Raw genomic sequence first — 26,166 nt, forward strand, 5'->3', positions numbered from 1 at the left:
TTTCCCTATTTAATAATAAATTATAAATACTGTTAAAATTAAGCAGCTACGAATTTCCAAAATTTAATTTGATCCCCTTTATCTTACGTGTTTCATATTTGCGTCCGTCTAATGTACGTACCACGTATACGTAAAATTTCGGTCCGCCAGATACAAACGCCTCGATGAAGCTACCACATCCGTAACTCTTGAGTCCGTCAGTTATATCACCTAAAAAATTACCTGTACGCGGTTCTTGTTGGGATCACCGCTGCTCATATATATACAAAAATCTGTATCATAATATAATACGCGCCGGTCTAATTTTTCCAAATATTTATATAATTTTAAATGCGCCTGTGCCGTCGTGTACGCCGCTATCACCACATTAGTTATTAGTGAAGATATCACCGCTTCGCTCTTTAATCACCATGAAACATATATTGCATTCTCGTTGACGGGCAATATGCTCTCGTGTGACTATCTCGTGTTCCGGGCTTGACAACAATTCGGCGAAACGTTGAGCTTATTATTTCCATATTCGGCAAGTTACTTCACTGGTTGAATTTTCCCCAAAACGAATTAAGACAGAGTTTGGCGACGGAGAGTAAGCCGGAATTGCGATACTATTTTTATCAAGAATGATACCTTCGGTTGCTTCGTACTCCCTCAGATAACATTCTTTAGCAACATCGTCATTCTCGCATTCGCTCGATTACCCACTCGCCTCTTGTTTTAGTTGTAAAAAGATATTGATATATCCGGCAAACAACACTCTCTGTCATGTTTCGGGATTATATCGCGTGAATTTGTATTGCCAAATCTCGTCTACCCGCGTCACGAGATATCCTTTTTCGATTGCTTTGCGTAATTCAGGACATCCATGTGCCCTCAAACTTACGCAGGGTCGTTGTGAGTGCACGCATCCCGAGAAAATGTTTCACAGCATGTGCAGCAATAATAATTTACCACGTACGCGATACAGCAATACCAGATGGAAAAGAACGTTAGGGGAAGTACTCGGCAACGTACGAGACTAAAATTAAAATTTGGCGCAATTCCAATTAAACTATTGCATTCCTCGCCTACATAAATATCTGGATGATCGATTGGAAAAACTTCAGTTTTGCGTACGTACGAATATAGAGAACATACGTCTAGCATATTTCCTCGGTACGAAATCTCGTACCGAGTCACGATATTGCCGATGCGTCCGCCAAAAAATGCATCACGAGGATCGAGAGATGAGATTTGTACCATAAGGTCATTCTCAAGAAATTCTCGTGTCTCTCGATTCTCGCGCATTTCCTCATCAAAAATGCATTTTTTTGTCACGATATATCCCTGCTGACGTAATCGCCAAGACGTTGCAACCGTTTGTTCATAATGCGCGTCAAACGTATTTTTAAAATTCCCGAGCGTTTTATCGCGATTTATTAAATAACAAGACGTGCATCCGTAAAAAAAACACAATTTCCGTGAAATTGTAAGACATGACGTTGCGTCTCACCTCCATTCTCGCATTCGTAATATCCATCGACAAGCATGCTTTCCGCTAATCGATATTCGCGTCCACGTTCCGCGTGAATTATTCAATGACCGATCTTGCGTTCTTTCAAAATTAGCCATTGCACAACTTTGCGCGACTAGTTATCTTTAAATCTGTATCCACCCGATGGAATGATTCTTATTTCTCCTTCGTGCAAAAAATTTTTTCGAAAAACTCTCATGCACGTTGAAGCGATAGTTATACATTCCTCGAATGATGGACACACGTTTCCCCGCTTTAAGAATATTTTTCTGATGACGGCCATGCATGCTCATCGAAGGATATCAACGTCAGTGCGACAATATTCGAGTATTTCGCGTTGAAAATCAAATAAGGTATTTTTTTCTGTCATTTTCGCATGCCACGCAAGAGAACGTTCGCGTTCCTCTGTTTGCATTGTCGGGCGAGTAATAACGAACATCCGGTAGCCGATGTATGTTTGATTATCAATTAAATAAATGAGGAAAGACATCTTTGTTACAAGTAACCGGTAACCCAAAGGCCTTCGGTAATTCTGACAAACGCATCGGCATATAATTAATACTCGATAAATTTCATACGATTTGCTGATAAGACCATAATTTTTGTACCGTTCAAAATTATATGAGGTTCTAATCCGGAGTAATTTTCAACAATGTACCAGAGGATAAACTGTGTGTCAAACGATTTCGCGTTATGCGCTATACAAATGATTAAATGAGTAAAATGTTTCGTAGGGCGTGTTGCAAATTCGACAAATTGTCTTACAAGATCCTCCCGAAAAACAAATTCGCGTATTCCACACCATAGTCACAGCGCATCGAAAAATTATTTATCCTCGCGCACGAATCGCAAATCTGTTGCGCGACACAGAAAATCGGGACGTGAATTTTTATATCGATTCCCTCAAGCGATTGATCTTGATGCGTTTCAAAATCATAAAACACGTTTGTCCCTTTTTGCGTTCCCGCTCATCCGCGTTATTCTGCTCGCTCTCTCTCGTAATTACAAAAGAATCTCCGTCGGACTCAACAGCGGAGGATCTGTTTTCACGAGAGAGAGGTAGCAAAGATAATTTAGCGATTTTTACGAACTGCAAATTTTACAAAAAGAAACGCCACATTCGTGTCTTTTTGTCGCTTTTATAAGTTCGCAAAATGGAATGGTATTACAGACACTCGCCGAAGTTTTTCTGTCATACGACTTTGTCGCGAGATGATGCTCGAAGCATGCATTTCCAAAGAACAAACGTTTGCAAGTCTCATACTTAACAAGTTCTATGATTTCGCGCTGTGCTACAAGTGTTACGATCACACGGCGGCACGTTGTTACAGCGAGAACATTTATTTGAGCAGCGATGACCCCTTTCCTCGCGATATCCGATATTGCATGATATAATCTCCTTTACTTCCCCGGCCGCTTTTAAATTTAAAATAGGATTATAATAATGTTCGTAATATATTATATAATATTTAATCGGTATAAGGGATCGCGTTCTAGAGAGGCGAGTATCGCGGTTCCATCGAATAAAGATCTCTCGTCCGAAAGTAAAATTATAAATAACAATCGTGATATCGGATGCGGCGAGAAAGCGTTGGAAACATTCTATTTCCCGAATCCCACAATCCTCCGATGGAATAGTGACGCCAGCCGTCCTCGTCAAATTCAGTGCGAGATCGCGTTGTAACGAGGAATTCTAAACGTCTTATCGCATTCCATCGCTCGTGAAGTTCCCCCGCTCGCAATGTTCCGCGTTCGTGATAAATTTGTACGGTTACGAGAGAGTGGGGAAAACACAAATTATCTGAATTGAAGATTGTTAAGATTGAACGTTCGCAACGTCTTCCTGCGTAAGTTTATTCGAAATGCACCCGTGATGATAAGACCATCTCTGGGTGCTGTGACATTGAAAAAGCGTATGTTAAAATTCTGTGCGATATCGAGATCACCGGCACTTTGCGTTACTGAACTCACAAAACGCTAAATGTCTTCATGAGTTAAGTCGCGTGCCGGTCAAAACGATAATCCCGCCGGACCGTGCGTTAAATTCTCCGAATCGAATGAAAATCCCACATAATCATGCGGTTTGGAGGTATGCAATGCATAGGCATGAATTTCAGCGAATGCACTTTCAAGCCAATTATAAAGTTCGACTCCTTCGGGTAGCGGATACAAATGGAATATCGCCTCCCTTCCTAATATCTCGAAATTTTTAAACCGAAGCGAATTTTCCCCGATTAATAATAAATGGTTAAAATTTCTGACCTCGTTCTCAGAAGTACCTCGTGCTTGTTTCCTTTCCTCCTCCTTCTCTGTTTCCTCTTCCACTTATTCCTCTCCCACTTCCTCCTCCCTTTCTTCGTCAGCTGTTTCCTGCTCCTCCTCCTCCTCCTCTTCTTCTTCCGAATTCTCCTGAGCAGGAAGTAGTTCGGCCTCCTCCACGCTGCGGCTTTTCGATGTTCGCTTCTGCACAAAAGTTACAAAAATTAGAATTTTACTTTATAGAAAATATTTCGATATTGCTTCGAATATTATGTCCGTATTTAATTTAATAAATGTGCATACATGATATTTTTTTCTGAAGTAATCCGCCTTTTAACGCTGCCGTCTCCTTCTCACATGAAGAATAGGGCTAAGAGGAATTTCCTATTAAAAAAATTCGATAATTTAAAATTAATACAAACATAAATCGAGAAATTAAGAAAAAAGATTATATATCAGCAGGAAGTGTTTCTCTAATTTCCTCTTCTACTTCGGCTTCTCGTTCTTCCTCGCGTTCCTCCTCGTCCTCCTCTTTCTCCTCCTCCTCCTCTTTCTCCCCCTCTTCTTCCTCTTCCTGCTCTTCTTCTTCCCGTTCTTCATCCTTCCCTCTTCCGGGATTACGGAAGAATACATATGATCGTATTCTAGGAAAAAAGTATATCATAAATTTTTATTTTCGATATTAATATTATGTTCTTAATTAATATAATTATTATGTCTTTTAATTAATATTTTTTCTCTCTATCAACCAGGCGAAAACACACGCGGGTCGGGAGTACTTACTTCCGTATCTAAAAAACAAAGTTGTATTAAGATTTTTTATTTTTTACTATTTGTTTTAGAAATTATTTATTTGAAAATGTAAACCTACCAGACGAGAGCTAAATAATTTTTGGAGGCGCCTCCTTTTTCTGCATTAATTCAACACGTGCCCTTCCTAAAAACATTTAATATTTTAATCTTAGAAAATAAAAAATTACATTTTTAATATTACTCTTGTCTAGTTTTTTAGTGATATTACTTACGCGCTGATCCTGCTTCTGGATCTTCCTCCGCGCATCACCTTCGAATCTGCGTGAGAGGATACACCAACGCAGTGACCCTTTGATGAGGGTCCTCCTTGAGGGGCATTTCCTTCTAATTTATTATTAAAAATTAGCTAAACAGAGTTTGTTATTCGAATTATTTATATATAGAAATAATAGAGCTTACCATTATAAAAATGCGAGAGGAGATTTTGGATGTGTTCACCCACATCCTCCTCCTTATGTCCAGCTGCACGTCGCAATTCGATTATTTCTCCGGCAATTCGGATTAACCGCGCGTCGGTACCAAAGTATCCTAACTGATACAATATTCCCAATATTGTATTGGAACATTCATACGAAAAACGTGTGCAAAACAGATAGTTAGCATCGAGCGAAACGTTGGATATTTTAAATAAAAATTTCTCCGCATTTATGCGAGTATCCAGCATCGATGTTAACTTTATGCTTCTTCTGATTATTTCACTGCCCATTTTTCGCACCTTTATTCGCACAAAATAACCCGAACACAAACTTTTAAAACTTGCGTGATGAAACCGAAGTGAAGCACGAAAGAGTTCAACTCAGAAATAGTTTTAAATAGCGTAAGACTATTTATAAAAACAACGCACTATTTATAAAAAAAATCCTATCTTTTCCATACGGAAAAGAGACTTATAGAATTATTCTGTAGTTTCAGGGAGAAAGGGGGGTAAGAATGTTATCTCAAGTAATAAATCATTTTATCTTGAAAATTTGTATTCTTTGTATCTAGACTTGACTCTTTTTCGATTTCACCTTTTTTGTTTACTAACGCATAAACGGCGCCAGACATACTACTGTGATCAAATATAAACGAGATTTTTAAATTTAAACTGCGTAGGTTCATGGATTCTGACAAATATTTTTTTGATTAAGTTGGTAGTACTGTCTTTGACATCGGTGTGAAATTTCATGTCATTCTCTTCATCTGTTTAATAGTGAACGCTTCACGTTTTTGTGAATATCCAAAAATATTTTTTTCGATTTTTACGATGTGTGATTCTGTTGGGCAAAGAAATTGTATTTTATTTTGTTATTTTATGTTTGCGGAATGAAATTTCTGCTACTGAAACGTTCAGAATGTTGTAGAAGGCTTTTGGTGACCAGGCTCTATCAAGACCAAAAGTATTTGACTGGTATAAAATGTTGAAAGATGGTCGAGAAAGCGTAGAAAACGAATTACATCAAAGACGACCAAAAACATCAACTATTGAACAACACGTGAAGCGAATCAAGGATTTGGTGCTCCAAAACTGTCGATTGACAATTAGAGAACTTGCCGATAATGTAAACATTTCATTTGGATCAGTCCAGACCATTTTGAAAAATCATTTGTGCTTGAGAAGAGTCAAATCTCGATTGGTTCCGAAAACACTCAATTTTTTGAAAAAACAGCGTCGCGTTGAAGTGTGTGAAACAATGATTTCTGACTACCAGGACAAGATGAAACGCATGATAACTGGAGATGAGACTTGGATCTAGGCGTACGACCCGGAAACAACCGACCAATCGAATGAATATCGTGCAAAAGGTGAGGCAAGACCAAAAAGATCGCGCCAAAGTCGCTCAAAAATCAAGGTTTTGTTAACAGTTTTCTTCGATTATCGTGGTGCATTATGAATTCCTTCCGTCGGGCCAAATTGTCAACAAGGAATATTATTTGAGCGTCATTTGCGTGAAGCTATTCGCCTCAAGAAATCAGATTTATGGGCAGACAACTCATGGTTTTTGCACCATGATAATGCATCTCACACTGCACTGGTTCTTCGTGATCATTTCGCCAAAAACTCGACCCATATTCCACAACTACCATATTCGCCTGATTTAGCACCGTGTGATTTTTTTGTATAGAAACTTTTTTCAGTAAACTCAAAAGACCGCTCCCAAAACATCGTTTTGAATCGATTGAGGAGATACAAGCCGAAACGAAGAAGATATTGAAGGCCATTCCGGAAGAAGAGTTTTCAGAGTGTTTCGAGGATTGGAAAAAGCGTTGGCATAAGTGTATTGCATCGGGAGGGGATTATTTTGAAGGCGACGAATTTGATTTTGTAGAATAAATAACGATTTTTCACTCTATAACAAAAATCTCGTTTATATTTTATCACAGTAGTATATCACGTTCAAATGAATAGTTATTTTATTAAATTTGAGGAAAGATCTCGCTTCTTCAAATTTAACATTTATAAAATATTTCTTACTCGTAATTCTATTGTATATTTCGATAATTTCTTCTTTTTGAAATAGTTTTTGTATGATTTTTTTCGATGGTTTTTTTTAATTTTCTCATTTAATATCCAAGCATGTTCGAACGTGATCGAACCTGCTATTCGCTTTATTCGAGAAAATTCTTTCCTTGTTGAAAAAAGAGCAGCGTTAAATTATAGTTTACTCGAATGTGCAATAATTTATTTATTTAAAATTTTTCTCATCTAACATCCAAGACACACGCGTGTTCGAACATGATCGAATCTGTAATAATTCTGTTATTCGAGAAAAGTTTTTCCTTGAAAAAGAGGAGATACAAAGCGAAGAGATGCATTTTTTCTAGAATCTTTGGTTTGACTGTATATTATTTATAAAATGTACTTTTTTTGTTTATTTTAAGGGAAGGGGAAATGCTATATAAGTAGATATTGCTGTACATACTGGCACATTGCTTCACTCGAGTATCGACATTCGAAAATATTCCTTCAAGTTTTCGTTAAAAGTGAACATTTATTCAAAATTCTCTCGTAATATGGCCGGACAACAAGAAGCTGCAAATCCCGCTAAAGTAAAAAATATTCGCAAGATATTCAAGAACTCTGTGCAAAATGTGCAACAAAATTTGTTGCTTTTTACGACGTACTCTCTCAATACCTCTCATACGAAGAAATTATACATGGGATTACAATTATCTAAGGAGAATATCTTCGAGCCTGTCGTCAAATTGAGTGGTAATTCTACAGAAGGAATCAGTTTTGATCCGGACAAGTGGCAGCAATTTCAAAAGAGTATTCGGGACATGAGCGCGTACTTTAAAGCGGAAGCAACAAAAGTAAAGTAAATCCTATCATATTTGCAAACATATTCATCAACTTCATCTCTACCTACGGAGCGAAAGCTGTATTGGTGACGTATGAAAAATGAAAATTTTCCTAAAGAAAGCCGTACTAGAAGTACGCTAGCAGACTCGAAAGCGGAGGAACAATCATCATCGAAAAAAAGAAAAACTTACTCCGTTGTAGTTGTAATGCAGCAAGCTGCTTTTCAAGGAATGAAGAATATCATCGGAACTCGAACGATCCCAGACACTTTCTCTCCCTTCCCCTTCTTTTTCGTCTGGCATTTCGACAATCAATCACACACATGAGGTATTATGGGCAAAGCCAATCACGTGTTGGGCAGCTTTGGCTTCAGCCAATCAGAACTCCCCACTAATTATCACCTGCCACGCCCACCGACCAATCAGAATGCTCCATTTCCACGTGACTGACAGTTTTTGACAGCCACGCCCCTGGCATCAGTGGGAAAGTGGTGGAGGTTTGTCATGGTGACGAGTCATGGTTATCCATATACTAGTAATAACACCTGATATATCGTATATAATATTGGAAAACCATGAATCAAATATTAATTAAATGTTATAAGAATTGTTTATTTAACATTGTTGTAAGAATTGTTTATTTAAAATATAGACAGTTATTATTTTATACTAATTCTGGATTTAAATTTGTGTGACACAATATTTTTTGACTCCTTGAACAGCACGTTCAATGAATAGACGTTCCTGCTGTCTCCTTTATTGCGCCTAGCGGCCTAACGCTAGCTCCAGTGCGCTCAACTGTTGCCCGCCGGCATTGGGCGCTCGCGAGTAGTGCCCACTTGTCGACCCCTGGTGTATGCAAATACTCGAGATCAACTTCGAGAATATAACCCATGGGCGAAACCGGAGCGATCGCGCTCGTGTCAAAGCTCGCAATGACTTCAACCCATCGAAATTCGACATAGGGCAGTGGTTGACACATCGCCCATCCGTACAGTTTGTTCACGTCGCAGTACATCAAGTACGACGGTTTTAATGAGTTGTACCAACGCATATATTGTTATTGGCCTGCGCGTATCTGCCGGAACATTGACTGAGGCCGCCGTGTATACCGCGTTCGATAAACATAACCATATCGATGTCGATACGCAATTCTAGTCTTACGCGCGTATGTATTTCAGCATAGTGTTCCACGTGAAACCTGGCAATGTGTAGTAATGCGCGGGATCGAGACTTTGAATGCAACTTTCGCGGAAATTTTCGATAACGTCGAACCAATAACAAGACATCGGTTTTTAAATACAGATCACTATATTGGCCTAGGGTTTCAATTGAGAGCTGCTGCTAAACGTTCGCGGCGGGCGCATAATCGTTCCCTATCCGTGTCACCGGTCAACGAGTTACAGAATGATTCGCGCAGTGGTAGGCGCGCGTCCTGCATTTCCATACGATCCACGTATTCGTAGGAAAAGAAACTTTTATGCATCAATAAGTCAAAATCCTCGTTCGATAATGTTGAAATGAAAAATTTGGAACGCAAAATTTTTAATTTACCCCTCGTTAGAAAAGATGTCAATTTAGGCTGGTACCTAAAAATTTGTATGACTTGATGAACCGTAATTGTACGCAATTTTACGAATGTAATTTCGCGGTGGTATCATTAACGTGTTTAGTAAACGAAATGTATCTTTCCTTTGTTATCGGCAGCACCTCGATCCTGCCTTTGAACGCTATAGTTATTTCCATGATAAAGTGCGCGTCATAATCGGATAAATTGTGAAAAACTATGGGAATTTAGTATGAATGTTCATAATTTTTCGCAATAAAAATAATTTCCAATAATCGGGAATTAATCGATTTCAAATTGATTATCGATTTAATAGGGAAGGGGTAAAATTTAGATTTAGCTTTGAGTAGACTACGTTGCAAGATCGTTAAAAATTAGCGACACGTAGTTCGCGATAAGCATTGTCTTAAAATTTAGAAAAGCAAAAAATTGTTCGACACGAAGACCCATCTGCCAATGGAAGCCTCTATTGTCTATTTGTTGAAACATATATCGGCTATAATTATCATTATTGTTATAATTTAGATTGCAATTTGAATGAGCGGGACTACGATATCGATCGATAAAGCAATGATCGATACCCGCGTGTTGTCCGACGCAAATGGTTTCTCGTAAATATGACAACGTGTCGCGCTATGGTATGCCTTCAACTGTTCTCTCGGCAATGTTTTCATAGGGATAACAGATGTTCGCGAATAACAGATTTTTTATTCGAAGTGCCAAGTTGTCGAACGAACCACGCAACGCAGTCTTCATCGCGTCGAAACCGATACGCCGATAACGCATCGTCGTACGAGCATCGCATGTAGTATCCGACACTAAAATCTCGTGCTGCTGATAGGTATACGACGCGTCCTCTTTCTCTGATTCCGTCCTTCGTCGTACGCACTCCAGATCCGCATAAACAATGAATGGAAGTCGTTCTTTATTCAAATGATTCTTGAATTCAAGCCGCTTTTCGTTCTTGCTCGGCAGTCGGATGGCGCAGTCGTTTATTCGTTCGCAGTCCACCGTGTGCGATTACAATTTTTTTTTCGGATAAAATAAAGTAATGTAGACATCTGCAAAAGGAAAACATGATTTTTTTTTAGTATTTAATAAACCATTATAAAATATTTTATAATTTACAATACGTACCGATCGCAAAAGAATTTCTTGCGTGTATTTCTATTGATTTGTGAGCTCACGAGATGGGACAGGTTTTTGATGCACGCGAAGTCGCCCCGCATTGTCATCGCGCGGATCCTGCACAACAGATTTGCGTATTTCTCCATTTTCTTTGTTGTCAGATGTATCGGGAGAGTCTCTTTTCCCTCGATTTCGTAAATGTTGATGTAGATATTATTAAGATGATCTTGAATCTCCAAGTTTGAACAACATACTTCTTAAATTGGTTCAACGTCACTAAAAACATAATGTCTTGGAGATTCAAGATCGTCGTATAATGTGGATACGACGATTCCCGATTTGTATCCCTTTCGGCTGGATGCAAGGCCACGATTATCGACCACGCGAAATACGCATTTTCCGTTGATTGCACATTAATCACCGCTTTCTTTAACATAATTTTTCGCGGTAACTGAGTGTAACATCCCGCGCATGGGATTATGTTTACTCACATTTATAGTCAGATTGAGGATTCACCCATCCATTGTCGCATTCCTGGAACTCTTCGAACGATGCTAACGTGGGTTCAATGACATGCTGCTCGTATTCGTGCACATTCGACACTCGAAAGAGTTCACTATTTTTAGTGAAGTGTTTATACTTTTATTGGCACGTTTATCGCCCGTCACAAACTCACTGTTAAACACGGTGTTCACTTTCACACTACCGTGTCTTTCTACAGCGCCTCGCACTCGCTCAAGCACTGTACTACCAGCGTCTTCCAAAAATTCGCATTAATCACCGCATCAGTCAATATACGATTTTCAAACGCTGTATCGATTTGGCGGCAAACGCAAGATTTATTATTGCCACTAATACTCGCGTACTCGCTACCGATGTATACGAAACATCTTTTTAATTGAATCTTTGCATCTTCGCGAGTCGCGCGATCCTCATCACTACAGATTGTCTATTTCCAACGGTGAGTCAAGAATGCCTAACACGACTGAGTTCTTCGAGCTCGATGCACTTGTCGCATCATTGCAATCACGCGAAACACTCCACCAAAGCGATCTGGCTACACTGCTTCAACAGCTCGCGTTCCTCTCGCTCGATGTGTTCCATATTTTTTTTTATATTACTCTTCCACGGAGCACTTGCACATGATTTGTTCACAATATTGTCTTTCTTACTTGGTGCAAATTGGGCACATGTTACATGAAATTATTGTATATACAAACAAAGGCTGCCTGCAGTTGGAGCAAAACCGATCGCTTAGCGCACCAAAAGTATTTATCTCATGCTTCCTAACAGCATGCATTACTCTAATATCAGTATTCGTCAAAAGAACAATGTATTTAGCACATACAACCAGAGCATCACCATGTTGAATAATAAAATTATATCATACAATGTTTTTTATGGAGATTCAGTGCAAGGAATGCCGAACGCGTGACAATTTGCTCTTCATGATCTGTCCTCACTCTAATCACTGATACAATCACTATCGTCAGACAACGCGTGCCTTTCATCGGAAAACTCTTCGTTCTCAATATTAATGTTCATTTCTTTAAACACTTCGTCCACTATATTTGCGACGTCTTTGAGGTTGATATTTTCCGTCACAATTCTCACGGTCAACTATTTTTTTCTCTCACATTCGGTCGATTCATTAGACTTTCCAGGTGCCTACTGTGATTCTGCGCGCCCAATGACCTATTATATTATATATCATTGGCAATTTCTTTGTCCCTCTGTCTAAATCGGAACATGATCTCCGAGTCGCAATTTGTTTATAGTCGAATTATCGGCGCTTCTCTTAACACGTCGTGACACGTACATATGTTTATAGCAGCTGGATTATCGGCGCTTTTCTTAATAGGTCGCAATACGTACAGTCGTCAATGCTACTTCTTTGTCTAAATCAGAGCATGGTCTCTGAATCGCAATTTGCTTATAGCAGCCGGATTATCGGCGCTTTTCTTAATACGCGACGTGTGATCGTCGATTTCTAAGAGCCATCTTATCGCGGTTCTTCCTGGAAAAAAAATTAAACACGTTATCATGCTCCTTTAGCAATACATGTCGCTACATGTTTGATCGCAATAAAGAAATTCTTAAAAAAATAGGGAGAAAAGGGAAGGATTAATGCTCTGCCATTTCAAAATTTACCCAAATAAGAAGGGAGGGTGTGCGTCACGGGGCCCGACCACGAACCAGTCGTGAAAACTCGTAATTATTTTGCGAAAAAATACCACCTCAGCCAGGAATCGAACCTGGATCTCCTGCTTACCGGGCAGGCATCTTATCCCTTCAACTACCAAGGCATGTAATGATATTTATCGCAAATAACGTGTTTAGAATAACACGTCAACAATACAATGATACACATATATACGTATATTACAATATACATATATACATGTATTCTCTCAAATCTCCATGACCGGTACTCCAGAGAGATGATGGTCCTATTCTCTCGATGGATGCAGGTCGGACTGCAGCGACGACACCCTCCAACGCCATTGGCAAATATACAAATAATCCTCCTGGAGCACGACAGGAGAGATTGCATCAAGCATGGCTCGAGCCCCCGAATAAGAAGGGAGGATGTGCGAGTGCGATCAGTCCTCCATTGAACAATCCGCGCGCGATATACTCCACCAAAGGAAGTAGCACAAAATACGACGGCAAAACGAAGAAGGAACATAACGCGTAAGTTTCGACATTTTTTATTTTTATTTTTTCTCTTTCTTGCAACATTACGCAATATTATGTACTTAATTTCTATTATACATTTCGATGGAGCGTCGTGCGATACGCTTACTAGTAGACGATACACTCTGTACGCTACACGCTACAAATTTCTTGAAATTGGTTATTAACGTTGGTCCACCGAGCTACGTGGAGATCGCCTTAGGAAATCATCGGGAACAGGAACTTATACTGTTTGTCAAAACGTGAGAGCAGCTCTATGAGCAACAATGGAATATCTACAAATTGTTTCGAAACAATTACAAAGACAATTTTATAAACGTTTCGGACCGTTAACCGTCAAAGTTTACTTGATGAACGATATTACACTCGTACATCTTGAATCTTTAAATGTACGCATAATGATGATCGAATCGACGCTATGCCATATGATTTCAACGGATGTATCGATGTAACGTTTGATCGCCTAGTCAGATTCATCGATACGATCGACGCCAAGTACACATGATGATTCTTCAACATCGCGTCTCTTGTAACAAAGGAGGTCCCGAGGAGGTACCAGACGCGATACGTGGCGATATCTTCTGTTATATATGAAACTTCACATTCAAAATGGGCGCGTAAACGCGAAGTATGTGCGGACATGTGATTGCGAAAAGTGTCGTGACTCTCGTCGCTCCTCTCTCGATGTGCGAGCCGGTTAACTCCGTAGTGTAGCAGTGTGTAGTGATGTGTGTAGTGACAGAGCAGAATAAAGTGGAGCTGCATCTAAGAAGGACGAGCGTATAAGGTCGAGGGATCAACCAGTAAGCTATATTGTAAGCTATATATAATAATAATAATAATAAATTATAAATAAATCTAATGGCGAAGTATATATGAAAACCAAGTGAGCAAAATGTTAGCAGAATGTCGATAGACTGGCATAGATTTGATCAGAAAATGTTAATAAACTGACCTCATCTAAGGTCTCATCTGCTTACATTCTGTTGATAGAACCTATTGACATTCTGTGACTGGCAGCAGAAATCAAGCAGATCTTATTCTCAGTTTGCCATCAGATTGATTGTCATAGAGGTGCTGCTCGCTTTCTGCCGTCAGATTGATGACAGATTGCAGCAGAGTCTGCTCGATTTTTGCTGTTTAGTCTGCTATTTAATCTGTTGCTAGAATATCAACAAGTTAGATTTCTAGTGACAGTTTGCTGACATTGTCAGATATTATAGAGTCTGTTGCCTTTTTAGCATAAACTTATAGCAGACTCTGCGTATAATCTGTCTCTTCAAGTTTGGCTATCGGGGAATATTTAAATAAATAACAATTAAAAGTAAATAATATGTAATAAATAATATGTAATAAAATTAAATAATATTAGAAAAAAATTAAATTCTTTTAATTTTAAAAATTAAACTTTTAAATTTTTATGCAATTATACGAAACATTCAATCTTACATCAAATACGTGTATATGAAATAGTAAATATAACAAGTAGGCTTAAATAAAAGAACGGTTTTTTCAATTTAGACAATTTCTAATTATATGTATAAAATTAATAGACAAAACATCCACATCTATTGGAGAACATAAGGCAAAAGTTAAATTGTCAGAGAAATATCTAATGAAGATTCCTTGAATAATATTATTCCAAATAATATATTGAAGATGGAAAGATGGGGTTCTGGGTCCTCAATATTCAAAAACAATTAGATAAAGTGCTCTACTGCGTTTTATTATTGAAAATATTCAACCTCTTTCCATTGTTGATACTCCAGTATTTATTAATCTTATTAGAATTGGACTTCCTTCACATATTTCTGTAATGTGCTGAAAGACATTAAGAGAAAGATTTCGTCAAATGTATTTTAAAATGAAAAGATCCAATCCATTGGATTTTAATCCTAAAACTTTAGAGGATCGGCTGCACTAACTTGCCGCAGAATGACTGGAAAACATACATATGATATTTTAACTCAGGCAATTAATTCATTCTTTTTTAAATACTATATCCAAAATAAAATATGTTGTACAACAACCGACAATCGATCAAATTTTGTTAAAGCTTTTCAGTAAGTTAATATTTCAAATATATTTTGTATATTTTTTAAAAGGTTTATTACATTGTAAGAATATGTTTCTATATGGATATAATATTTATAATATGTATATATAAATATAATGTATAATGTATATATAATTATAATATGTATATATAAAAAATTTAATTAATATATGATAGATAAGATATTTAATAAAGCTATCTATTTCTTTTTCTTTATAATAAGATCGAATAAAGAATATGTCCACAGATAAAAATTGTATGGCCTATGTGTAAAGAGAGAGACAAATAATAATAAAATGTTTTTCAAAAAATTGATTTTTTAGAATTACATGAAATTGATTATCATTTTTTCAAATAAATTTACATAGATTTTTTAGAAAAAAATAATCAGCTTCCTATGATCTTGAAAAGTCAATTATTTTAAAAATTAATTTTATTATTTTTATTTTATTTCCTTCCAAATCAGACAACTTGTTTGAACATATTTTTTATTTGATCTTATTTCTACGAAAATAAAAGAGATAGTTATGTTAGATAAGACATTCTGTACATAATTAATATGTATAAAATATAATTAAAAAAATAATATACATAATTATTAAAATAGATATAATCAATAATATAAAATATTTTAATATACTTTATAAATAAATGATCCTATTAGAAATTTCCAAAAGGATGAAAATGATGAAAAATCTATAGAATTTCACAATTTAAGTGATCTTTATGGATGAGGCAGAAAATATGAATGTAGAAAATTTATTTACTCTTCCGTAAGAATAGTAAACATATAAAGTAAATTTATTTACTCACACTATAGATATGTGAATCATACTTTAAATCTTGTTGTGGTGAGAGATTTTGAAAAAACTTTAGATAGTGATACTATACATAAGAAAAAATATAAAATGACATTTGCCAAATTAGTAAAATTGTGAAATAAACAAAATCAATCCACACAAATCGTGGATAATAAAGGATCCACACAAATCGTGGATAATAAAGGTAAAATAAAGGAAATTTGTGGTGTCTACTTAAGAATTTCTGTTATTATCAGATAAAAATATTTTTATAGGAGACGACAGTAAATATGAGACTTATTCGGGTTTAGGACTGACATTCGTAATTTTTTTATTATTACATCGAAAAGATAAAAAATTTAGGTCTTTTTCATCATTTCTTATATTGAATAAATTATATGTTTACTATTCTTTTTCATTATTAATTATATTGATGAAGATATTTATTTCTATCTTTTTATTGTGTTTTTATTCACCATTGGAAATATACTTTCTCTTAAAATAATAACAACAATTGTCTAAATTTCTTATCTCATTTTTTAAATCTTTTGTTGTGCGGGTCGTTTCGAAGGATCGGTCCAGGAGTCGGCGGGGAGGAAGCACTCACCACTTTATAATTTATTTTAATAAATTTTATTAAAACTCAATACAGTTTGTCTTTTCTAATTCAAACCGCGACAGCCGTGACGGCACGCGGATCTCGACGAGTCCTCTCCTCATATCGGTCTCCCGTTTTTATCCTGTTCCGGGCGGCCGGTCCTTGCCGTATCATCAACATGCTCGTCAGCGTTCGCGGTATATTTCTGGGTCGCGCGGCGGTTTTCCGCGTAAGGGCCGCGCAACCCGGTTAACAGTTGCTTCATGTCGAACGATTACACCATATTTGCGCGATTAGCACAATTCGCTGTCGCTTGGTAAAATAATAATTCATCGGATAAAATATCGCTTGCCGCAATCCGCTTTGTCAGCGGTGGGCGCGATTGCATTCTCGGCGCTCGCGACATCCCTCCCCCTGTGATGGAAGGGAACCATGGGGGTTCGGCTTTCATGTGTCCCTTACTTGGCGCTCGCGGCATCCCTCCCCCCCCTTCGATGGAAGGTGATCTTACTTGTTAGTTTACATATGTTGTCGCGTGACTGTAATATAATCGTGTGCTTATGACTAATATAACATAGCATCGTCGCGGCGCCTCTGTGCGGTCTCGCTTTTCTTCTGCTTTTTATTTTTGTTTTTGTTTATGCGCCATGTTATTAATCCTATTATAGTTATTATTACTACGCAGGTGCCTGTTCCCATAGAGTATACAGTGTATTTATTTTTGAGTAAATTATAATCGCTATCTTCTAGAGTTTCTCTTATTTCTTCTAGACTTATGCTTAACTTGGTTAAATCTACGGGGTTCTTAATTATTTGTCGTAACGTGTCGGTTTTCGCTAGCTTGTTCTTATCGGTGTCCTTATTTTTTATTTCTAATGTTATATTGTATTCGGGGAGGTAGTTTTGAATATATTTTATTCCCTCAATTTTTCGTGTTTTTAATATTACATTTAGTGTGATTAGCTTGCAATTATCTTTTAGCTTTATTTTTCCGGTTTCTTCTAATATAATTTTCTCTTCTATTTGCTTTTCGCACTTAATGCTAATTTCTTGCTTGTGTGCCGTGGAGTAGAGCCACGCTTGCTCCTCCGTCAATGCTATCCATAACGGTGTGTTAGATATCATATGGTTCTTTTCGCAGTAATTGAGCTGTCCCGGTGTATGTGTATATATTTGCACCTCGCATGGCGCTGTTGTTTCCGCGTAATATGTCACGAAGTTCTGTTCGCATGTGTATGTGTTTGTTTCTCGTATGCAGCGTTCTAACTCTACTTCCTCTAGTAATTTGTAGTGGTGATTCTCTTTATCTATGGCTAACAAAGGGTGGTTTATTTTTATGTAGGCGAATACATTCGCATGATCGTGTACTGGTAGTGGTATTGCTTTAACTAATTTAAATGTAGGGTATGCTACTACCGGAAATCGCAAGATTGTGTATATGTATGGACCATCTGAATATGCGCTAAAAGTGATGTATGTGTGTATGGTCTGCCAGTGTTCAATCTGAATTTTAAAAGGAAAGTGTAATCCCATTTGTAATTGTGTAGCCGCTTCTTTAAGGGCTGTTATTATATGTTTGATAGGTAGTAGTCGTGTCGGTATCATTCCGTTTTTCCCGTATGTCAGGTAGTCTATTACATTTTCCGTGTCCTTCGTTAAATCGTTCATTATCGTTGTCAGGATTAATAAGTGTTCGTCTACGTCTGCCTGTAGTGTTGACTCGGTCAATCGTTGTTCTAGTCGTTTCGTCGCACTCATTATCAGATTTTCATTATAATTTAGAGTATTTTCTAATTCGTCCAAGTGCGCTATTGTGGCGTTAATTACTTTTATTTGATTTGCTACTGCGTGCTGCAGTACCTTGCCGTTTGTTCGTAACGTTTGCAGTTGTTCGTCTATTCCGATCGTCGGCGTCCATCGTTCCGAATAATATTTTGCTGGCCGACCCGATCGCATCTAGCAGTCCTCGTCGTTTGTCAGTCGTTTTGTATAGCGTTTCTACTTGTGTCAACAGCGTGATCAGTTTGGTGTTTTTTCTTTCTATTATTCTCATAATGTTTCGGCAACCTAACTGTGCGTTGCCTATTACTTTTCGGCACTGTATTTCGGTTTCCTCCATATAGTCCTGCAATTGCTGATGTCTGATCTCTAATTCTTTTGCGCTCAGTTTTATCACTAATTTCCATGCCGATTCAGCCTGTCTCAGCTGACCGATTTCTTCGTAGTAGATTCCTGGCTGGTGCGAGAACAATTCCCAGTCAAGATTATGCCGAGAGTCAGGTGTCGCTTGTCCTGCTCTTCTCCACATAAGGAGCATCCTGCAAGTTTAGGTTTAGGTTACTTTTCCGTGAATCCTCGTCGTGCATTTTTTGTGTGCTACGTTTAATATTATAAATTGTTCAGTCTGCCGTCGACCGTGGTTTATCGCGTGTCGTAGACGATTTTTTGTTTGTTAAGTGTGTTTCATCAAGTTTCCGTCATGCAGTACACTAGGTGCGGTCGGGACCATGTTCCGATTATGTGTAGTGAGTGTGTGCGGCGGTCCTACCGCCTGGCGGCCCTACGGGTTGCGGTAAGGATGTCGTCCAGGTGGCCGACTACGGTCGTCTGGACGGGGGAGCGTCGTCCCTGTCCTCAAACGTGCGTGGAGAGGTCTCCTGTGCCCCCTCAACCCGCCTGCGAGGAGCTCTACCCCCGCGACCCGTTGCGGGTGCGGGTTTGTGTTGCCACCGGGCAACGGTTCGTCGCTGTCCTTCGTGACTGGTGAGTCCTGTATATTTTTTTTTTTTTTTTTTTTTTTTTCTATGCTATCTTTGTGATTACTATCTTTATTTTACTGCTTTTGCTTTTTGCTTGTTGCGGGTAATTATTCGTATGCGTTGTTTGCTAATCTTCGATGAATAATTTGAGACGGTTCGCGTGCACCGTCGTAATTTTTCGTTTTTGTTTAATTCTGTAATTGACGTCAGAGGTTTTCTCAATTATCTGATATGGACCTATCCATGGTGCTTCCAATTTCTTCGATCGTCCTCTGCGCACTGCTTCGTCATGCAGGAGGACCTTATCTCCTACTTTGAAAATTTTAGTATTCGTATTTTTGTCTGTATAGTTTTTTGCCTTTTGTTTTGCTTCGCGGATATGTTCCTTTGCTACTCTTTGTGTGGCTCTGAGTCGTTCTCTTAATTCTTGCGCGTAGTTATCTTATGTGTAATATGGTTTCGGCGGCGCTGCCAGGGCCGTAGGTAATGTTGCTTGGTGCCCGTACATCAATTCGAAAGGTGTATAGCCCGTTGCTGTATGCGGTGTTGTGTTGTACGTGAACATCGCGTATGGGATCCATTCATCCCAGTTGGTTTGATCCTCATTTATATAATGCCTTAAGTATTCAATCAGAGTCCTGTGCGATCTCTCCAGGGCTCCGTTGCTTTCAGGATGGTACGCGGTTGTTTGAATTTTCGTTATTTTTAAGAGGGTGCATACATCCTTGAACATTTCACTGACGAAATTCGTTCCTTGATCTGTCAGTACTGTCTCCGGTATTCCGAATTCGCATATTATTTTTGTGGTGAACTCTTTGGCAATCGTGTTTGCTTCCTGATCTGATATCGGTATTGCCTTACTAAATTTTGTTAAGTCGTCTTGAAATGTTAGTAGGTATTTATTTCCTTTCATGGTGACCGTGAGTGGTCCTACGATGTCCAGGGCGCATTTTTGAAACGGTCTTTCTGCCGTGTCGGTCAGTACTAGAGGCATTTTGGTTTTCTTGCTTAGCTTGTTTTTCTGGCAGTATTCACATTTGGCGATGTATTCTTCCACATCTCATATTAGTCCGTGCCAATTGTGCATTAGTCGTATTCGATTTACGGTACGTGTTACGCCTTGATGTCCGCCGAGGGGGGCATTATGATATTCGTACATTATTTGCTCCTTGTCTTCTTTATTATATTCGCGTTCTTCCTTGTCGCGCTCGATGCTGTTTATCTGTGTGTCAGGCGCGATCGGGTTTCTGCTGAGCGCGTCAGCATTTGTATTGCCTTTACCTGCCTTGTGTATCACCTCATAGTCGTACTCTTCTAATTTGAGCCTCCATCTGATTAATCGTGAACCAGGATCTGTTATACTAAATAGCCAGATCAATGGCTTGTGATCTGTAATTATTTGAAATTTTGTTCCATAGAGGTATGGTCGAAAATGTTTGACGGCCCATACTATGGCTAACAATTCTTTCTCCGTTGTATTATAGTTTTGTTCCGCTTTATTCAGAATTCTGCTTGCGTATGCAATTGGTCGATCTTGGCCTACTGGCCCTTGCGACAATACTGCTCCGATGGCATATCCGGATGCGTCTGTCGTTACTATAAATTGTTTAGTGAAGTCCGGATAAGCTAGAACTGGTGTGGTCGTTAATTTTTCTTTTAATGTTTCGAATGCGTTCTGTTGTTCCGCTGTCCAAACGAACTTCTCATTCTTTTTTGTTAGTTTTGTCAGGGGTTTTGCTATCTTCGAAAAATTCTCAATGAATCTTCTATAATATCCGGCTAATCCTATGAAGGATTGCACATCTTTTACCCGTTTTGGTATTGGAAAGTTTGCTACGGCCGTTATTTTCGCAGGATCTGGTATTATACCGTTTTCGGAGATAATGTGTCCTAAGTATGTCACTTCCTTTCTTAAGAATTCACATTTATTCGGTTGTAGTTTCAGATTGTAGTTTCTCAATTTTTTGAACACTTCAATTAATCTTTTGTTATGCTCTTTCAAATTTGGTCCATATATTACGATATCATCTAGATAGACTAGGCATTTGAGGCCTTGTAATCCGGTTAATACGGAATTCATAAGTCTCTGGAATGTTGCAGGCGCATTTTTTAGTCCAAAAGGCATTCTATTAAATTCGTAGTGCCCGTAAGGTGTGGAGAATGCTGTTTTTTGTTTGTGTTCCTCATGCATGGGGATTTGATGGTATCCCGATGCTAAATCCAATGTTGTAAAATATTTCGCGTTTCCTAGTTGATCTAGTATGTCAGTGATATTCGGGAGCGGGAAAGAATCGCTGATTGTTAAATCATTTAATTTCCGAAAGTCCACAACTATTTGGTACTACTAGTAAGGGTGCGTTCCACTGACTCGTGCTGGGACGGATTATCTCGTCGTCCAGCATTTTCGCTATCTGTTTATTTACTTCTGCCTTGTGCTTCTCTGGTAATCTGTATGGTCGGACATTCACCGGCGCGCTATCTGCTCGCGTATTTACTTCATGTGCTACTGCATTAGTGTACGATAGGCGATCGTTTTCTAGGTGGAAGATATCACAGAAATCTTCGCAAATCTGATGCAAGGTTTTCTTTTCCTCTTTATTTAAATGCTCGGTTCGCATTTGTCTGTGCAGTTTTTCTTTACGAGCTTGAATGGGCTCGTCGCTTGTTTCGTTACTTGACACCTCCATGGTATACATGTGTGCGGCGTCTTTTGTCCTTATCTCGTCCACCGTGACTAGCGGCGTTGTTATCTCCACGGATTCTCCTGTGGTATTTATCACACTTATTGGACATACGTTTTCTTCCGGTATGACTAAACAATTTCCTATGAAGATTCCGGGTTTGGTTTCGACTGCATTTACTATTCCAATGCTATTCCGATCGGTTACTGCCTGAATTATGGTTTCACTGCGAGGCGTTAGCATAGTTTTCTTGTACGGATAGAGTTTGAACGTTGTGTTGCCAATACGGACTTGTTTTTTCCCATGATCGCATTTCGCTTGTTGTTTATTCAAAAAGTCTAGTCCCAGTATCCCTTCATAATTTATTGGGAAGTCATCTCTTACCACGTACATAGTGTGCCGTATCTCTCGGTCTCCTAGCGTTATCGTTGCTCTTATCTTTCCGAGTGTGTGTATCTTGTGGCCCGTAACTCCGGTTAGGGCTAAACGTTCTTCGCGCATTAGTGTGTCTCCCTTTAGATTTCCCACTTTTATTAATGTCAAAGTGGCGCCTGTATCGAGGAGGAAACTTGTTTTTCCCTTTCTTGTCTCTCGCATCGGCAGGGTAATCAAGTCTAACGTGGCGTTTGTGTGAGGCGTATTCACCTGTGTCACTTGATGCTCGCGTACGGTTCGCGTTATCTTTGTTCTCGGTTTCTCTTCTTCTTCGTCGTCGCCACTGCTTGTGAACGATAGGTCATCGCTCTCCCTTTGCTGCTTATTCTTTCTCATTATTACAGCGGTATTTATTTGTCGCCCTTTTTCATTATCCTGTCTCGTGCGTCTCGGTTGCCCCTTTCTCGGGCGGCCGTTCAGTGACCAGCATTCGTCGCGCTTATGACCTGCCTTTTTGCAGTACGAGCAGTATTTCTCAATATTATTTACGTTCGTCGGTCGTTCGGCTCGCGGTAGCGGATATTTATTTATGTATCGGCTTGAACGACAGTCGCGCGCCAAATGTCCTAGCCTACCGCATTTGTGGCACTCCAGTTTTTGATTTCGGTTTCTGTACTGTTCTTGGTTGCTTCTAGCTTTCTCGTTATTATACATTTTTATAGGTTGGCTACCTTTTAATTTTTCTTCGGCTGTCGCGCCTAGCATCGCGGCTGTTAAATTCGTATAGTTCCTGGATCGTACTATTGTTTGTATCTCGTCGCGTAATCCTAGTTGGAAATTTTCTAGGGCTAATTCTTGTATCGTATCTAGGATTGCCTTTCGTTGTTCCGCGGTGTGCTCGCGTCCTTCTACCATAGATTGATAGAGTTCCATGGCTAGTTTGTCAACGCGGAGTCCGTATTCTCGCGCGCTTTCCCCGGGTTTTTGACGGGTTATATTAAACTCTCGCTGAATGTGCGTAGTGCTACGCTTTGCCAAATAGCACATTTCGATCTCGCGCTTCAGTTGCATGAACGTGCGTATATCCCTCGTTTGGAAATCGTGCATGGCTTTCCCTGTTAGTTTCGTGCACAGGATCGCTTTTAATAATGATTTTTCGTCGGCAGGATTTATTTCGCTCATCGCGTACGTGCTTGCATTTAAAAATTTTTGAACTTGGTTCCGCGATGATCCGTCCATTTCCGGAATCATATCGCGGGCTTCTTTCAGTTTCATAAACGTATGTGCGGGATCTCGCGAATTTCGGACATCGTCTCGTGTACGCCCGTATGTCATTTCTATCGGTTCGTCATTTTTTGCACTCCGATCGTAATTAACGACTTCTAGTTGGCTTATGCGGCCCTGTAGTGCTCGCATGCCTTCTATCAATTCGACCAACATTGCATCTCGCGCGTCGTGCGAAGATTCCGCCGGGTCAGGTTTCCAGTGCGCCTGGCTTAAAGTGGCTCTCATCCTTTTTACTTCGTCGTCCAATTCTTTGTTTACTACTTGTTCTTCCGCGATCGATTTTAACGGTGTGCCCGAGGGTTGATTTGCCATTTCCGCTGGATTTATGTTTCGTGAAGCGGTGTAAAATTCGGTTGGATCGAACACGCTACTATCGTAAGATGTCAATGAGAATTCTCCGCGGCTAGGATTACTTGCGTTTGTGGCGTCGCTATGGTCAGATCTTGCGTCTGTTGGTTGCAATAGAGCGTCGTCGCGTCTCTCACTACTCGGTAGTAGGCTATTATCTATGTCACTAAGCGAAAACACGCGTTCAATTACAATGTTCGGATGTAATTCCGGTTGACTCGTCAGACTATCGTCAGAATAATAATTACTTAAATCGCGGCGTACGTTATCGCGCGGATCGCGTGAATTTTCCGTCTGCTCGAAGCTCGGAGGGCTCGGGCTGAGCGCTCGGCTGGCTGACGCACTATGTAGCCACGACGTGTTTCTTTGGGCAGGAATTTGGTTAACTCCCTCGTTCGACATCTACCTACACGCTTTTCTCGCTATCTAACGCGCTTGGCTTATTTTTCTATGACTTACATTACGCTCGCAATTCGCATGTTTGTGACGCGGCGCTGGCTGTTGCGGTAGGTCGTGGCTTCTCCGGTGTCACTGATATGCTCTGCGTTGTGGCTCTACCGGCTCTTTCTCGCTGCAGGGATGTCGACTTCTTTTCCGGCCTTTTCTTTGAATTCCGATCGTCTGTTCCTTCCAGATGACTGGGTATAGCTGCGAAACGATCCCACCGCTGCCACCAGATATGTTGTGCGGGTTCGTTTCGAAGGATCGGACCAGGAGTCGGCGGGGAGGAAGCACTCACCACTTTATAATTTATTTTAATAAATTTTATAAAACTCAATACAGTTTGTCTTTTCTAATTCAAACCGCGACAGACGTGACGGCACGCGGATCTCGACGAGTCCTCTCCTCATATCGGTCTCCCGTTTTTATCCTGTTCCGGGCGGCCGGTCCTTGCCGTATCATCAACATGCTCGTCAGCGTTCGCGGTATATTTCTGGGTCGCGCGGCGGTTTTCCGCGTAAGGGCCGCGCAACCCGGTTAACAGTTGCTTCATGTCGAACGATTACACCATATTTGCGCGATTAGCACAATTCACTGTCGCTTGGTAAAATAATAATTCATCGGATAAAATATCGCTTGCCGCAATCCGCTTTGTCAGCGGTGGGCGCGATTGCATTCTCGGCGCTCGCGACACTTTATTTTAATAAATGGAACTCTACTTTTAATTCCATATTACAATTAGTAACTTTTGAAGACTGATTCCGAAAAAATTAATCAGTATCTAGATTATTGCAATTTGCAAAGATTAACAGAAAACGAAATTAAATTTATAGAAGAATATTTTCAGATACACTAGTTAATAAGTAAATTTTGTGAATTGTAAACTCTAATTTTTTTACTTAAATTAGATTATGGAGCATAATTCGAGCATTAGATATATCACAGAGTGAATCAGGGATGTACATGGCATATTTGTTATCGGTTTTGAAAAGTTTACAAGAATAAATGAAAAAGTTCAACAAAAATGGATTTACACATTGCCAGTCATTAATCATAACTATTCAATAACGTTTAAATAAAAGGTAATTTGTTAATTAGCATAAATTTCTTTTTAAATAAAGAAATAATATTTTTTCATTGATTCTGATATTTAAGATGTTATAGAATTTATTATATTAAATTTTAAATTCTGCACGTTATTCGAGAAAAAAGAATTAATCATCACAAGTTGTTTGTATCAAAAAATTTAAGTTGAACTGGATAAATAAAGAAAAAAGAAAAATTGCTAAAAATTATTAAAAAAAATTATTAGGAATTACTTCTACTGAAAGTTCCCCAAATACTAATGAAGGATTCAATGATCATGACGATTTTTTTTTTATTTTAATCAGCAAATAAAGAAAACTGAATCCTTACAAGAAGAATTGTATCGTTTTTTTAAGCAATTGCAAGATTAAACGAAATTACCAAGTGAAGTTTGATCTTAATCTTTTTCTGTCTCGTCCGGATGGACAACTATGTAGTTATGTCTCCACGCCTGCGTTGTCAACAGAGTTCACAGAATC

General features: G+C 39.0%; 3 protein-coding genes and 1 long non-coding RNA gene across 9 annotated transcripts in view; 1 reads left to right on the plus strand and 3 right to left on the minus strand.

Moving 5' to 3' along the window:
* Nucleotides 1-26,166, minus strand: part of LOC105423790 (transmembrane protein 114) — a 517,194-nt gene that overhangs the window by 349,222 nt on the left and 141,806 nt on the right. The window lies entirely within an intron of this gene.
* LOC148935632 (uncharacterized) overlaps nt 1-26,166 on the plus strand; it is a 136,116-nt gene that overhangs the window by 38,309 nt on the left and 71,641 nt on the right. The gene's annotated exons all lie outside the window — the stretch shown is intronic.
* Nucleotides 17,330-25,193, minus strand: LOC148935633 (uncharacterized). Its single transcript, XM_089080670.1, has 2 exons — nt 24,620-25,193; nt 17,330-19,028 (listed from the first exon to the last, which is right to left on the minus strand). Exons 1-2 carry the CDS (start codon nt 24,637-24,639, stop codon nt 18,530-18,532), a joined length of 519 nt encoding a protein of 172 aa, XP_088936796.1. The 5' UTR covers nt 24,640-25,193; the 3' UTR covers nt 17,330-18,529.
* Nucleotides 21,202-24,626, minus strand: LOC148935634 (uncharacterized). Its single transcript, XM_089080669.1, has one exon. The coding sequence runs from the start codon at nt 24,560-24,562 to the stop codon at nt 21,776-21,778; it is 2,787 nt and encodes a 928-aa protein (XP_088936795.1). The 5' UTR covers nt 24,563-24,626; the 3' UTR covers nt 21,202-21,775.

Source organism: Pogonomyrmex barbatus, unplaced genomic scaffold, assembly GCF_055798465.1.
Source record: "Pogonomyrmex barbatus isolate J1 unplaced genomic scaffold, ASM5579846v1 scaffold4, whole genome shotgun sequence".
Taxonomy (NCBI): Eukaryota; Metazoa; Arthropoda; class Insecta; order Hymenoptera; family Formicidae; genus Pogonomyrmex; species Pogonomyrmex barbatus.